This window comes from Vigna unguiculata, chromosome 4 (assembly GCF_004118075.2).
Source record: "Vigna unguiculata cultivar IT97K-499-35 chromosome 4, ASM411807v1, whole genome shotgun sequence".
Taxonomy (NCBI): Eukaryota; Viridiplantae; Streptophyta; class Magnoliopsida; order Fabales; family Fabaceae; genus Vigna; species Vigna unguiculata.
In genome coordinates, this window is record NC_040282.1 from 41,979,307 (window position 1) to 41,997,183 (window position 17,877).

At 25.1% G+C, this 17,877-nt stretch overlaps 1 protein-coding gene across 1 annotated transcript; it reads right to left on the reverse strand.

Annotated features, from left to right (window-relative positions):
• Positions 1-5,418: 5,418 nt before the first annotated feature.
• LOC114181505 (phosphoenolpyruvate/phosphate translocator 2, chloroplastic-like) lies at positions 5,419-10,288 on the reverse strand. The gene is made up of 9 exons (XM_028067979.1): positions 9,719-10,288; positions 9,283-9,405; positions 8,884-9,036; positions 7,673-7,758; positions 7,106-7,190; positions 6,806-6,925; positions 6,616-6,693; positions 6,199-6,328; positions 5,419-5,736 (listed from the first exon to the last, which is right to left on the reverse strand). Exons 1-9 carry the CDS (start codon positions 10,049-10,051, stop codon positions 5,660-5,662), a joined length of 1,185 nt encoding a protein of 394 aa, XP_027923780.1. The 5' UTR covers positions 10,052-10,288; the 3' UTR covers positions 5,419-5,659.
• Positions 10,289-17,877: the final 7,589 nt, after the last annotated feature.

A 17,877-nucleotide genomic window follows, 5' to 3' on the forward strand; every position in this document is an offset into this window, starting at 1 on the left:
AAAGTGGAAACTCATACATTTACAACAAAAAAATAAATAATAACCCTACCAATTTCATCTTATAATATTTAAAAATTGAATAAAAGTAATTAATATTTTAAATTTTATCTTAATATTTTAACATTCGTAATTGTCTCCCTACACTCCAAAAAAAAAAAATTAATCATGATTTTAACTACGAAATGTAAGAAAAAAACGAGTTCTGGTTTAAATTTTTTAGAGTATGAAGATTCGTAATATTTATACTAACCCAATAAAATTATTTAACCATTTATTTTTATTTCTATTGGGCCTAAGAGGCCCACGCTATCATTTGTCATGGGTCATACTCCTAAACTTAAAACCCAACAAGAATAACCGGTATAGAACCGTTTCAATTTAATCAAAAGTTTCAAAATCAAATCTACCAAAATAGAATTTTTATTTTATTTATTATTCCTATTATTTTGTCCTACTATAAGGTTTTCCGATCAATTTTGTTTTTTCTAAACTATTTATATATTCAACCACGTGTTTATATAGATGAATAAATAATACACTAGTTTGCTAATAACTTTTATATATATGAACAAAATAAACTAACAATTAACAATGTGTAAAGCAGTTTTTACACCTTTTTTGCGTAATCATAAATATATTAATTTTTATAATAACATCCATTCTGAAAATAGTTTAATTAAATTTTAAATATTTATACATTTATGTATTTTTAATTAAATTTCTAATAAAAATTTCATTCTATTAAATGTTTAAAATATTTTTCGTTTTCATATTTGATTTTTTCCTTAACAGAATAAATCATTGTCATCTCCATCTTCTCGTCTTTAATTCATCTAAAATCATTGTTATATCCATCTTTTGTAATTCCTGCTTAACTTGTTTTTTGAGAAAGAAAGAACAAATTAGAATTGGAGGATATAGAAGAACGAAAGAGTAAGTTGATCAATAAATTGGAGTAAAAATAAAAATAAAAACAACAGTCACATTATTTAATTAACAACAAAAATCAAGCAACAAAATATCTAAAAGGAAAAAAATAATTTAAATATTAAGAATTCACTTAGAAATAGACAAAATTTTCTATATTCTTAAACTTTAATTAAACCTTTCAAAATTCATACCCTTTCATACAACATAATTTCTAATACCATACTTAATATCAATAAAATATTAGTGGAAGATCTTAAAACAAATTAGGGTGTCAAAATATTTATATAAATATATAAAATGTTTTGAAAATGTGAAATATATAAAATATATTATAGATATGTTAAATTAAAAAAATAATTTAAATTATATATAAATTTATACAAATATAACAAATTTGGGGAACCTTCCCCTTTTTGTTAACACCAAGTTTTTCTCCTAAATACATATATAAAAAAATAATAATTATTAAGAAATGATTTTTAATTAAAACTAAACCTTTCAAATTTGGTAATTATTACACTCATTTTATATTATAAATGTGACTTTATTAATAATCGATGAAAGATTCTCAACATGCTTTTTATTACACTAAAATATACAAATTACAAACATGAAAATTAAACATTAATAATGATAATCTAATAGCAAATAAAACAACAGATCCAAACAAAAAAATTACTAAATTGATTTTATTTTTGATCTAACATTAAATTAGAAAATTTATGATTGATTGAAGATGTGATTTACTGCAGTACACCACATCTATACTATTTATTAAAGTCGTGTATTATTATTTATTAAAGTTTGAGTTCATATCCTCTATTAATTTTATTTATATTATTCTTTACTGAACATTAAAAATACTGAACATTAAAAATACACTATATTGACATTTTAAATATCTTTTCAATATATTTTAAAATATTAAAATTAATAATAATTAGTATATTACAAAAATACAATAAAAGAACAGTTAAACAAAATCTCACAAAGAATCTATTCTTATTAAAATTTAGTCTGAAACAATCAAGATTATTATGATTATCGTGGGGGCCACAATACTTACTTTTTCCCTTTTTCTAAGTGTGTCCTTTTGGAAGGGTTAGTGTTCCCGAACATGCCCTAGAGTACAGAAAAACTCCAACAATAATTTGTGTGGTCACATGCAGACACCACATGCACCACAACATTTGTGGGACACATACCATTATGGAGGCCATTATAGCCTTAGCAAGTGTCTTAACACACGCCCACAACACAACATAACTCACCAAACAACTACCACCACTACCTTCACGTTTTCTAAAAATACTCACATTTCTTATTAGGTTTATTCTAGAGATATACCAAAACACTTAACATCTACTCATAAAATATCAAGGGTTAAATACATTTTTGTCCTTTAACTTTTCGTAAATTTTGAAATTAGTTTATTTCAAAATTTTAGATCAATTTAGTCATTTATCTTTCGAAATACGTAAATTTAGTCATTTTAATCAAATTTTGTTAAATTTATTTGACATTATTTTAAGCGCGTTTCATAATAGTATTTGACTTAACATTAAAACAAAAATGTGTCAAACGGTATAAATAACTCAAATACAATCCCGAGATGTATAGGAAACATTAAATAAACATAATAAAATTTGATTAAAATCAATAAATCCACGTATTTCAAAAATGAATGACTAAATTGATCCAAAGTTTTGAAATGAACGAATTCCAAAATTCGCTAAAAGTTAAGGGACGAAAAACATATTTAACCCAATATCAAAACATCAACTTCTACTCAAAATTTAATATACATATATAATTCTTATTTCATTTATTTTTATTTTATATAAAACATTTTACTCATGCTTAAATATTTTAGGTTAAATAATATATCTTTTTACCAAACTATTATAAAAATTTATGTTTCTTCTTCGAACTAAATTATGAAGTATCTAGTCTTATACTTTATAAAATTCGTATAAAATATTCTTTGCAACATATGATATGTATACTATTTTTCACGTGACTGACAAAGTTTTACAATAAATTATAATATAACATTTACATGTTAAAGTTGGGGAAACATTTTATATTACTTTTACAAGAATTAAATAATTTTGATTTAGAATTAAAATATTATTTTATAATCTAAGAATTAAAAACATATTTTGTGTAAATAGTTTAGACCCTTATATATATAAATCATTAAAATTGATTAATTTTTTTTAATATTTTCATTATTTTATAAAGCAGAAACTAATAGTATCAACTTTATAGCATGGTTGTTTATGTTGAAATAAGTTATTTGTGTTTAACTTATTTTTAGCATTAATTGGAGTGAGCTGGTATTGGCATTGTTTGGAATTTGGATTCTTTGGGTTTTTTTTGTTGTTGTTGTTTTTCTATTGTGTATTTTTATAATATACCGATTAGCATTAATTTTGATGTTTTAAAATATATTAAAAAGATATTTAAAATATCAACACAATGTATTTCTAATATTCAGCAGATGACAATACCAAAAAAAATGAATTTGGATTTCCGGTTGAGTTTTTGTGTGCTGATCCTTTACTCTGTATTTTCATAATATATTGATTACCACTAATTTTAACGTTTTAAAATGTATTAAAAAGATATTTAAAATATTAACACAGTGTATTTTTAATATTCAACAGATGAGAATATCAGAAAATCAGTAAAAAATCTATACTCCATTATTTGTTTGTGGTTAAATGACTCATAAGCTAATAATTCAATCGATCATGCATGCTCCTGAAAAAAAAAATGGATGACCCGATCTATATGTGAGTTCATTTATTTTTGCTTTTTTTATTTATTTTTTTATGAAAGCGTCGTTTTTTAATTAATTTTCGTGAATTTGTCTTGTTATGATGCTCTCCTAAAATGGGATATTTTGATTATTTATTGTTTATGGATTTGTCTTGTTATGATATTAAAAAATTCTTTTATATTAGATACATCGTTATCATTTCTAAATTTGGAATATGAATTTATGGTTATAAATATGAGATATCAGGTGTCTTAGCAAGTAGTGATGTATAATTTTTAACTTATATTAGATTAACCGACTCGATTAATACTTATATTATTACAAGAATATGTCTCATAATTTATATACTAATTTATAAAATAAAAAATTAAATTTTATTAAAATAGATATGATTACGAATAAAAAATTATAATTAATTTTTAAATTGATTTCTAAAATTTAATTATCAAAAGAGATTAGTCATTAAACATTTCATTAAACATTAGTTATAAATTTTTGTTATACAAAATGAGTTTTTAAATTAATTTTTAAATTAGTATTTAGTTAATTATATCAATTTAGTAATTAATTATAATTTTTGTTTATAATAATAATTATTTTAATAATTAATATTTTTTTATTTTATAAATTAGTATATAAATTATTAACAACTTGTTATTATTAAAACTAATAATTAATGAGACATTTTCTTATATTGTGATTGATTCATTAACACATTTAATAAATAGATTCATCTTTATGAAAGTTCGCATTTAATATAAACATGTACGTGACTCAAAACCTTGTTGTTATCTTTCTGAATAATATCTTGTGTTAATATTTTTAAACAATTTTTATATTTTTAATTTACGTTGAAATTGTACACAAAGCTCGCCTCCAAATTCTTGATTATATGGAACGAAAAATGAATATCTATATTTTTGTTATTGCTTTTGAAGAACAATCCCCATCGTAATAATAAATAATTATTTTATTTTATTTATATCTTTTATCTTAACAAATAGTTTGTAAAGTTTATGTAAGGTTAGTATTAAATATCTTCTTTAATAGTGATCGTAAGTCATTTTTGTTTTTCAATATTAGTTTATATTCTTATTGTTATCTTCTTGAATAGTGGGAACAACTAAGAAATGAACAATAACTACTTAAAAAAGTATTAAATAGTGGCTATTATTTGACTACACGAACATGAATAACAAATCAATTAGCAATGCTGAATTTAAATAACATGAAAAGAGTTATTTCGAAAAGCATAATTGAATAAATATGCATTAAGTTATCTCCAAAAGTCATCATTAATTAGGCATGAATAAGTGATCAACCTTAGTCTTAAATTGTTTTGATAATGTTATAGAAAATTCTACGTAAATATTTTGGAACTTAATATTTTAATATTTTATATAAATTTGTTCATAATTCATTAGTACATTATCTTTCTTATTTATCTCCTAAAATTTAATAAAAATTTATTAGTATAAAGAACATCATAATAGTGAGTCTTGAACTCCAAATATAAACTCGAGCTTCTCTCTAATTTTTATCTTTAAAATTGTAAAAATTTGTTCATCTTCATAAAAAAAAAATAATAAGAAATTAAAACTTAAAAAAGTTATTCAACTTCTTACATACATACACACACAATCAATTTTATTGAAGATTCCACCTCTTTAAATATTTGGTCCGGAAAAAAGAACAATTATTTATGTGTGGTTGAAAAGTTAAATATATTAATACCAATAATACATAAACATTAAACTCTCGGTAACACTATGTTAAATATTTAATAATAGAAGTTATAGGGGCACCAATTGAACTCCTGTATTATTATTTACTAAAATTCAGTTTCAATTTATAATAGTGGTACCAAGAAAAGAAAAAAAAAGAAAAAAAAAATCAATTGTTGTCATGTGTCTACAATATTTACTTTGGAAGGGTTATCGTGCCTCAGTTTGTCTTTTGCACCGGCTTCATCCTCTTTGCCCTCGAGTACAAGAAAACTCCCAATAGAGCTATGGCAGTTCCTGTTCTCACATGCACACCACACGAAAAAAAAGTCATCACAAATAGTGACGGATCTTCATCAAATATTTTCACAAATAATGACGAATTTTTAACAAATATTTTAGAAATACCAAATTTTAATATAAATATATAAAACTTTTTAGAGATGTCAAATATATAAAATATATTAAAATAAAAAAATAGTTTAAAGTATATATAATTAAAAAGATACATGACCAATGAGACATAAGTCTAACCCACACATGAGAGATTGATACCACTTTTAAATTAAAACGTTAAAAAAATTTAAGATAGTAAATTTATAGGTCTTCATTTTTATATGATGTTCAATTTTTTTATTTTTACTCGACATTAAACTTAGATTCAATATTAAGGTGCGTTCCTAGTCACAAACCTACCAAGTGGTACCCATTTTGGTCCACATGCATGTGTTTTGAATGTTATGGCCATTGGAGACTTACCAAGTGCATTAACAGGAGAGACAGGAGTTTGGAAGAAGATGACGGAAGAAACAATGATAACCACACGCTTCACACTGTTTGCAACTGAGTGTGTCACAGGTGACACCATCTCCAATATCATATATGAAACCTGCCATCAATCGCACTTATTTAGCTCCAACACTTTTGGTGTTTTTAAAATAAAATAATGATATTATGACTCTATTTTTTAATTTTCATCTTTTATTTTCTGACGTGATTTAGTGGAAGTTATTAATTAGTATATCATTAGTTTTTATTTAAAAGAATCAATAACTTACATTCAGTTATGTCAAAAAGTAAATGATGAAAGTAAAAAAATAGGATTCAAATTATAATTTTTTCTTAAAATATTTGTTTCTAAAGTTATTAAACAACACAATATTTGAAAGGCCTTACCTGTTGGTATGCATGGAAGCAGAATGCAGAAAAAATTGATCTCATACATAACTCTCTAACATTCAGCCCTTGGCTTGCCTGCATTGGAAAGAACACAATACTGAATTTTTCTCTTTTTCATTTTCTTATCAGGGAAAAATAAATGGAAGAAGCATATGATTTAAAAAATAAATAAATTGTAGACACATACTGCATATTGCAGGTATGAAGGAGAAAACTTGACACCCTCCACAAGTAAGGCATATGGAACCAACAAGATGAAGGAAATCATTGTTAAAACTCCATAGAGATTGATAATGTCCAAACTTTCCTGTCAAGAACACGCTTCAAATCATGAGCCTCATTTTCAACACAATAATGTGAGAGAGTAATTAGTTTCAAAAAAAAAAAAAAAACTTAAATGGTATTAAGAAATTTAAATGTAGCATTTTTAATATGTGATAAAAACAACAAAGATTTTGCACTATGCAGATCTGGGGAAATTCCATACCTCTTCACTAGTCATCATTTTTTTGCTCAAAACGTTCCTTGATTGATTTGTAATGTTAGCTGCCATAGCAGTGATGAAGCCAATCCTGTTTAGAGACAGAACATGCCAAACACTTGAATCAATACTACACCACCAAAAAATATTGATATATTATACTGTGATCGGTTATAATTCACTCATACTTCAATTTATGTTACGTATCTGTATCCGATACATATTCATATCCAATATTTTAGGATATTCCACTGATACTTATCTAATTTATGAAGCAGTAATACTTCTATAATAAACATACTTTATAATTTTTTTAGTTTGACAACATTTAATACATTTGATTTTAATTTGTATTCACATAATAGTAATAATATATTTATCATAATTTTACGAATTGTGTACATTCTTCGATATTCATATATCACATATTGTATATTATTTTAAAATAAGTGTATCAACATATCATATGTATGTCATATCCGATATGTGTATTGTATCTGTGTATCATAAATGATCGGTACAAGAATTATTCAGCAAAGAATCTGCAACAGTTCTAGTGTGGTGATTACTTACCAATTGAAAGAGACTTCGGTCATTGATGCCAATGCCACTCCTCCAACTATTGGTATAAGGGAAGAAAACACCCATAGAGTAGGCATCTGTTCATTTAAGGGTCAAAATTGAAGGTAAGAACCTCAAAACCATTACATTATTTGAAAAATGCTCAAATACTTATGATTTAGTATGGCTGATGAAAAATATAATTAGATGACAATTTATATGAATAAATAATGTGTATACCCTGATATTATTGTCATATAAAAAATAAAAATAAGTTTATTCACTTCATATAAAAAATAAAAAAATAAAAATGACTTTTTGTAGCGATGATTGATGAATAAGACAAAAAAGAGACAAGTTTCTAAATTTCATTGGAACATGGCAATTCAAAGAAAATATGATGTGGTTAGTATTAAAAGTGTGACCAATATCAATCACTTTCCCTGAAAGCAACAAGATCATGATATTATCCCTTACCATTCACAAATGGGTGGTTAACAAAGAATCTTAACAGATAAGATGCAAGAAAAACCAATAAATAACAGAAAAAACTGCCAAATTAGGGTTGGTTAAGTAGTACCTAGAATGCTACTCAAACCTAACACTGAATCATTTGACAACAGTTGTTGTTTGCCTATGGTAAAATTCAAACTAGTCATTGACTTTGCCATGAGAATGGGTTGATGGGTAGGTCATATATTCAAACACATAATATTGACATGTTTGTTTGTGTTCATTTTTTATAAAGTAAGTGTTTATTTAATAAAATAATTTTTTTTTTGTTTTTTATATGTCTGTTTAGTCTCCATATTTTTAAATGGAAAATGATTTTTTGACTACTAAATTTTGATAATTTTCTCTTACAACCTTAAGTAGCAGTTTTTAAGTGGTTCACTAGTTTTTCATTTTTTTCATTCTCAATATTTCAAAATCACTTAGAAGATGACACATCATGTTGTAAGAGAAAGTTGTTGAAATTTAATAGATAAAATATCATTGTTATTTCCAAAAATAAGTGGTTTTTCTATTTCTGCTAGGAAAATTACATCTACTTTCTAAAAAAGTGATTATTTTGAAAGCTATTTACTTTAAAAGCACTTGTTAACTGACGTATTATTAATTCACTGCATGAGTACATGAAATCACTATAAACTTGCATAGCTTCAAGGAAGAAAAAAATTTCAAACTTTACTAGAGAAACAGAGTGAAGACTTGAACATTACCTGACCCAAGAAAAGGGCAGAAAGAAGAACGGTAAAGAAAGGCTCCATAGCTTTGATTGTGTGAGTGAAAGATACAGCAACCTTGCAAAGACTAATGTTGGTCAAGACATTCCCTAATGTGTGAGCCAGAGCCAGTGGAAGGAGTGTTGCTAGCTGCAAGCACAGATATGATAATAAAATTAATGCTTTGAAACATAGCGATAACAAGTCCAGATTCTTTGTCGGATTTTATTGTGCGATTCTCTGTTGAGCAATAAAAATACACTATATTGGTATTTTAGATATCTTTTATAATCATCGGTGTATTTTGAAAGCTCTAACAGAGAATCGGCACAGAAAAATCCGGAGAATCTTGACCACACAAATTGATGGAGCACCCTTTTCCACCTCCCAAAGTACCTGTGAACCTCTGAGGCTGGGTCTGGGGTGGAGATTGAAAGTCCAGACTAAATTAATCACCAGTGACACAAAGCCAAATTGAAATGCTGTAACTGTTGCTGGAAATGGATAGACTTTTAGAACCTAATACACAATCATCAGTGCATTGCAATTGAGCAAAATCAAGAGTGTAAATAAAATTCAAGAAAGGAAGAAAAAAAAAATTAAAGACACCCTCCTGTGTCTAAAACTTCAAATCTATACATCTATTTGCAAGTCTATGAGCTTGTTAATACTACATATTCTACGTGATAAAACTTTTATCAGGTGCTTTCAAATCATTACGTGTTCATAGTTTGCCAGTTTTTTCATGCCATGTAGTCCAAATTTTATCATAAGAGATCTCTGTATGCAAAAATTTAGTCTTTTTGAAAAATGGTGGATGAAGGTGAAGAACCTGTTTGTTGTAGATGTTGAAGTAGATGTTCAAGAGGTACCAAAGGGCAAGCATGGCCCCAAGCTGAAGGGTCTTAACCAAGCCACTGGTTTTGGCTGGTTCATCACTTCTGGCATCGGAGATGGAAGCAGCAAGGAGCCTGAAAGAGGAAAGTTTGGGAGAGGAAATGAAGAAAGGTGGAGACTTTGTGGCAGTGAGGTGCAGAGGAGAAGATGGGGGCAAGGAGAAGGCATTGAAGGAGTGGTGAAGTTGAGGAAGGAACTTTGGCCTTGGTGTGAAGTTTGGAAGGTGTGGAGTTGAAGGAGAGTGTGATAAAGACACAAGGGTTTGCATTTTTGTTCACAAGAAAATATACAGAAGCTAATTGGGTAGGAGAATGGGGAGACCAAACAGTTGCATGAACTGAAACAGAATTCACCACTTTTGGTGTGCAAATGTTGCTTCTCCAAACTCAGAGCAGAAACACACCAAACGTTACTATATATAGCCAATTGGGTAGCCTCTCAGATCGGAAAATGTATACCTAATTTCACGAAAACGTGTTCAATAGTGGCCACTTCAAATTTAGAATTTTGAGACAAAGATGAATGTAAACTGATTCGGTTTCAGTTTATAAATAATATAAAAGATCTTTTAGTGAATAGACTAAGATGAAAGAAATAACTTGAAGATCTGTTTCTCGTTTGAGAGTTGCTTATCAAGTAACTTCTTATCCAAAAAATAAAAAAACTTATGTAAATTTTAACACAGTAACTTGATCTTATCTTATATCAGATGAAGATATCAGATTGTAATAGATAGTATCTGTTAAATTAACGGTTAAATACGTTTTTTAGTCTCTTCACTTAATTTTGAATTTTAGTACATTTCTAATTTCTAAGTTTCTGATCAATATAGTTTTTCATCTTTCGAAATATGTGAATTTAGTTATTTTAATCAAATTTTGTTAGATTTATTTGAAATTTTTTATGCATTTCAAGATTATATTTGAGTTGTTTATACTATTTGACACATTTTTTTACTTTAATATTAAGTCAAATATTATTATGAAATACGTTTGAAATGTTAAATAAACTTAATAAAATTTGATTAAAATAACTAAATTCACGTATTTCGAAAGATAAATGACTAAATTAGTCTAAAGTTTTGAAATTGACTAATTTCAAGATTCATCACAAGTTAAGAGACAAAAACATATTTAACCTTCAATTAATAATATATTATAATTTTCAGATCAGAGTTTTCAAGTTTTCTCATAGAACATTCTCAGGAATTTTACAGTTTATATAATTCTGATGTTAGGGTTTATGAATGGGACGGCTATTGCAGTTAGTGGACAAAAGTGTACTAATAGAAGTCATATTTTATTGTAGTCAAATTTTGTATTAAGCATGGAAAATGTGAGAGAAAAAGAGTGTCACTTTTTTTTTAATTATATTATTATGTATAATAGAATCTCATACTTAGAGATATTATATTTATCAGAACACCTTTTTATTGTTATTTTATTGAGTACGAGATTGATACCCAGTCTCTTATACTATTATTTTTATCCGAATTATTGATCAACATGGCTGTCTAAAATAATTTTGGTTAAAAAGAATTTTTTTTATAATGAATCTTTACATCTAGGATTCTTGATTCATATTCTATTAGTATAAGTTTATTATCAGAATCAGAATCTTTTGAGGAGAAATTCAGTATGGAGATTTATTACCAATAAATTCAACCCAGATAGAAAATTGATATTATTTTTGACCCAAAATTTTAAAAAGAAATTTATGTATATTTTAATTTTATAATATGCTTAACTTTATATTTTTATTTAAATTTTGATTTGAATTTTCAACGATTAACATTATTTAATATAATGTTTAGATGGTTAACATTTGAATTATTCTCAAATATCATGATAACCAAATGATGACCAAATTAAGATGAATGATATCTTAAGAAAGAAAAAAAGAAAATATAAGTACGTAGGGATATAGAATATGTTCATTTTAATTTTATTCTTAAAAAATATTAATTAATTAATTTTATATTTATATATATATATATATATATATATATATATATATATATATATATATATATATATATATTAGTGTTTATTAAGGTTTGATATAATGGTTTTTCCAAAATCCATTCTAGATTTAATTATGATCTAATAAATTGATTGAATTTATAATTTAAGTTTAACTAGATTAATTATATTTGAATCTTTTCAATTTAATTTAATTAGATTAAATTTAAATCGAATCCATTTTTGTAAAGTAGATTAAATTTGGTGAGATTGATATAATGTTTAATTAGATATGGACCGGGCCGACTTTTGGTCGGTAGTAATTTGGATCCTTTCGGTCAAAATTAATTTAGGTCAACCTTCACTTTATGTAGACTTGGGATGACTTTTGGTTGGGACAGACTCAACCAACCTTTGATTAGGGTAAACTTGAGTCGATCATCAATTGAGGTCAACTCGATCCACTTTCAACTGGCGTCAACTTGATCGACTTTCGATTGATACGAACTCTATCGACCTTCGATCAGGACCAACTCATTAACATTGAGACCAAATCGACTTAGTCAACCTTCAATTCAGACCAAATAATATTGTAAAGATATAAAAGTATATTTAATTCCCTCAAATGTGTGTAGAACATACTCTACAAACATTATAAAGATTTTAATGACTTGCATTTATTATGATATCTTTTTCTTGATCAAAGATTAAAAGAAATACTTTTAAATATAATCCACAAGCATGAGAAAAATAAAATTAAGATGCATTTCATAAGGCAAATTTTTCTTACTTTCTAGAAAAAAGAAATGAACATTTGTTTTTCCAGAAGAATGTAAGCATTTGTAGCAGAATTTGAATACAAATGAAGTAATCTTTTCATTTTTATGGGAGGGTGACAAAAGGAATAATGGAGAACACAGGTCAAGTAACTCTCTCAATTGAAACATCTTAATCACACTAAATCAATATATTTGGTAATTTAAAAAAAAATATCAGAATCAATTAAAATCAAAATTCACTTTTGACTTAAAAATTATAAAAAAAAAATCTTAAATTTAAGTTAAACTCGTCTTAATTTTCTAACTGAAATAAAAATTACATTAAATATAATGTTAAAGAAACTTTCTCAGTAGATATTAGTTTCTTTCTTTCTTTATTTTTTTTCGTGTCTTTAGTTAATTAATTTTCTGTTTTTTCATTAATTTTTTATCTTTTATTTCATATAAAAATATTTTAGACACAATATTCAGGATAACATTCAACTTAAATTTAAATCAGTGGTGTAAATTTATTCTTCAATTATTAACCGCAACTTAACTTGCAGTTAAGGGACAGATCTATTAAAATATTAAGTGTTAATTAAGATAAAATAAGAGTACATTGTGCTTATTTGTGGAAAGATAAAAAATTAAATATCAATAAAATATTGCTTATTCATTACTTTTCGTGTTTTGCTTCAATTTCATAGAACATTACTTCTTAAAAAACTTTTTAGAAAGCTTTTCTCAAAAAATAAACTGAGTCAAAACATATATTCTTTTTTTTTCAGTCCATTTATTGTTAAAGAAAAAATTACTTTCTTGTCTCGAAAATCTCATATTTCATTTCTAAATTCTCATCAACTTCGTATGTTTATTTCAGTAAATTATTGACCCAACAATGCGAGTAAATAAACAACTTATTTTCTAAGAAATGAAAATTAATACAAAAAAAAAGGTGGGAAGGGATTTATTTTAATAAATAAGAAAATAAAATAAAACTGGTGTATCATAATGCAAATGCCCACAACCTCATAAATTATTTAATATACTGTTATATCTAGCGTGTATATATTATTTCTGTCTATGATTAATTTTGGTTAAAAAATCTAATTAATTTTTTTAATAATTTTTTATTTTATGTTTTTTTAAATGTAGTTTTGCCAGAAAAAAAAATATTTTTCCACAACCTCATAAATTAATTTAATTGCAGAAAATAAAAGAATGCTACAAGTGGACCACTTTTGAGTCACTGTGTTAAAGTTAAGAAAATAAAAACAAAATGTGATATGAGTCTCAAACAGGACCACATTTCCAAAATTGACCTTGTCTCATTTCCAAAATTACAAAAAATATTTGTATTTTAGCTGCTATTGTTTATGTTGGTATTCAGAATACTCAATTATTAATGAATAATAATATAGCCATGTGATACTCCTATTTCCTTTTTATATACTTTTATTATCTTTAGTTTTTTAATTATAAAATTATCATTGTATTTTGTATGCAATAATAGAGAAAACAATAATGAAGATAATCCATTAAAAATAACTTCAAACATGAATATTTCATAATATAGCTACTCTCTTTTTTTTCTCATTCACACAAATATGTAATTCATATGTTTGTTTTAATATTATCGTTATTCAAATTATAGATTACATATTAAATATATAAACAAATAAAATTAAAATTAATATAAAAGATAACTTTTAACTCATGGTATAATTAAAAAAATATGCTCAAGTAAATCCTATTGTAAATCTAGAAAGTTTTTATTTATATCTTATTCTTAATTGTATTTAAAAATTAAAGAAAAACTAGAACAATATATAAAAAAGGAATACAAATTAACATTTTTGTTTTACTCTTAATTATATTTTAAATTACAAAATAAAAATAAATTATTCAAAAGAAGTACCACTTTGTTTTATATAACCACTGTTACTATAATGTTATTTTTCTTCTTAAAATAGACATAAAGTCTCTTTTCTACTACTAATATTTATATACAAAAGAATACATTGTCTTCATATATGTTATATCTTTTATTTAAACTTGTAACGATCAGTACTATTTTTCTTCTAATAATTTTACATTATTGTTTATGATTTTTTTTTAATTATTTAAAATAGTCTTTTATCACACGAAAAAAATATAAAAAATAATTTTATCTATAAAGAGTTAAAAATATAAATGTGAGTCTTAGTTTCTTATAGAATAAAAATAAAAAAGAAAGTTTGTAAACTTAATATCTTGATATTTTAAGTTGAAAGTGATGTTAATTCTTATATAAGCTAAATTGGTATTTCATTGTCACTGTATCTCCTCATTAAATTTTTCTCAAAAAAACTCATCAAAAGGTACATTTTACAACAATAAACACTTCTTATACAAAAATACTTAAAAATGTAACTATAATTTATTACTTTTGAACAAAACAAAGTAATAACGAAGAGGTGTTGCCTTGAAAATGATTATTCAGACAGCAACAATGGACGTACATATATGAATACATAAATTAGGTAACCAAAAATTCAGCCATTAAAATAGGCACGAGGTGCTTTCTTTTGATCTCACACATGGTAGGCCATTCCTGTAAGGTGATGATAATAATGGTGGAGTGAAAGAAGACACAAAGAGATTATATATATATATATATATATATATATATATATATATATATATATATATATATATATATATATATATATATATATATAATCACGTTGGTGCATTTTTTGTAAAATAGTGTATCTAGTTGTTTTGCTACTCATAAAAGAAATGAGATTCCGAAGTTCAAAAATCAAATATTAAAAATTTGAAGTTTCTTATTTGTTGAATTATACGTTTGCCATAGAAGGAGTTTCTTATTTTAAACTCTTGGTGAAAATTACAAATATTCGGCCAAATTGGACAATAATTCCAGTATAGATGTAACAAGCAAAGACAATATTCGAATACACATAAATGACAACACTTATACTATTACTGGTGTATTTTTTGTGCCAGTTTTAAGGACAACTTACTTAGTATTAGGAAATTACAAGAAAAAGGGTCTTGGTATTCTTCTTCAGCATGACAAGTGCAAAGTGTTCATTATGATAATGGCTTAATTATCGAAATCAGAATATCTTTCGATCACATGTTTCTTTTGCATGCAATCTCTCCACCTACCAAATCCACTTGTTTCCACACAGTTTCAGAGGATATAATGCATCTTTGGCATTGTAGATACGGACATTTGAATTTTTAAGGTCCAAATACATTTTATTAGCAAGATATGGTACATGTTTTGCCAATGATGAAAGCACCTAGAAAGAAAAGTACTTAGAGGGCTACACTGGTTCTGCAATTTATTGATGTAGATATTTTCTGCAATTAATTCAAGTAGATATTTGTGGAGCAATCACACCTATCTCTAATTGTAAAAAAGAAAAAAAAGGTATTTGTTCACCTTCAATGATAATTTTTGTATGAAAACTTGGATTTATTGCTTTGCTGAAAAATCATAAGCTCTTTCTATCTTTAAGACTTTTAAAAGTCATGTTGAAAAAGAAGTTTGACTCATTAATCAAATTTCTATGTACTCATTAATATATTCTTTTATTGTGATTTTTTTTAAAATAAAACGATTAATAGTTGAAACATTAAATGGCAAGATCAGACACATGTGTAAATATACCTATAATGAGATTGAGACAAAAACGCCATGAATATAAAAACAATGGTAGAAATGAACTTTTACTTTGAAGATAAAAATGAGATAATGAAATTCATACTTAGAAAATTCTTAATAATCGAAATTGTTTTATCTGAATGGTTGGCATGATACACCATACATAATAAATATTTGTTGTTTAAGTATTGATACTTAGAACAGCAATAATGTTTGCAGCTGTCACAATAAAATATGCTGTTTATAGTCCCAATACTAGAGTGAATGATATTATTTTTTATAACTATAATCGTGTACACCGATCTCGTATCAGTTCACCTTTATTTTAATAATTAATATGTCGTTTGTGATAACACTTCTGTAAGTAATTGAATATGTACTTACCTTTTTTATTATGTATAAAAATGCGAACGCATGGGGTGATAGTATATGTATTTCCACTAATTTTTAATAAAACATAATTAAGCATAAATTTAACTCGTTGGGCCAACTCAATATAATCCAATGAAATTTATTTTCATATAACAAATAGTATAGTGTTCTAATTAGATAATTACGTGAAAATTTGATAAAATCTAGTATAAATATCTCTTTAAAAATACTTACAAGTAGTTTAATCAGTTCTTTCATTTGATTCACCTTCCTTCAATGTCAAAAACTAAAAACCACATTTCTTTTATTTTCTTTCTATTGGATACGCATTTTACACATGTTTGTTTTCAGAACTTGCTCAACTCTTTCTGTTACAAATTACAAATTATTGAAAATTAAAACATTATAGATTCCATGGTTAAAATAAATTTAGTTTTAGCAGTATTTAAAAACTTTGTATTTAGTCTTCAATAAGGAAAATTACTTTTAATTCTTAAAATATTTTTATATTTTGAATTTAACTTCTGAAAAATCATGTTAGTATTTTTCATCCTTCGTATTATATTGACTCTTATAAATGAGGGAAACACACTTTTTTTTAATCTGAATTTTTCTTGATAAGTTGACAATAAAACAAGATAAATATAAATTTAACTACCTCATCCTTTTATTTGATGTAAAAATTCATCTTTATCTTTAATTTCATACATACATATACTCATTTACTATTTCAAATAATAATTAAATAATTTTTTCATAAAAATTCACAATAAAAAATATCAAGTTTGTAAAAATGATACACTTTCTTTTCTCTAATATAAATTTTAAAAAAATAGTATAATTATTTAAATATCAAATAAAAACATCAAATAACAATTAAATAAAAATCAAAGAATTATAAAAAATTATGAAAATGATGTACCCTAAAGTTAAGTTAAAAAATAAAAGACTAAAGAAAAATAATTTATATTTTTTAAATTACCTAATAAATTAAATATATAAAAAATGCATAGAAACAAGCATTAAGACATGTATTGAAGTAGGCATAGAAACAAAATCAATATAAATATATACATTCACATCCTTTCTCGTCTTTACACTTAATTTAATTTAATATATATATATATATATATATATATATATATATATATATATATATATATATATATATTCAGAGCTACAGAAATTGTCCACGAAAATAAAAATAAGTTTGTTAAGGGAGACCCATTCATTTGTGATCCCTTGTCATAACCACCACTATTTTTTATTATATAATAACACATCACATCAAACCATGCAACAAGAAAGATTAATGCAAAATAAA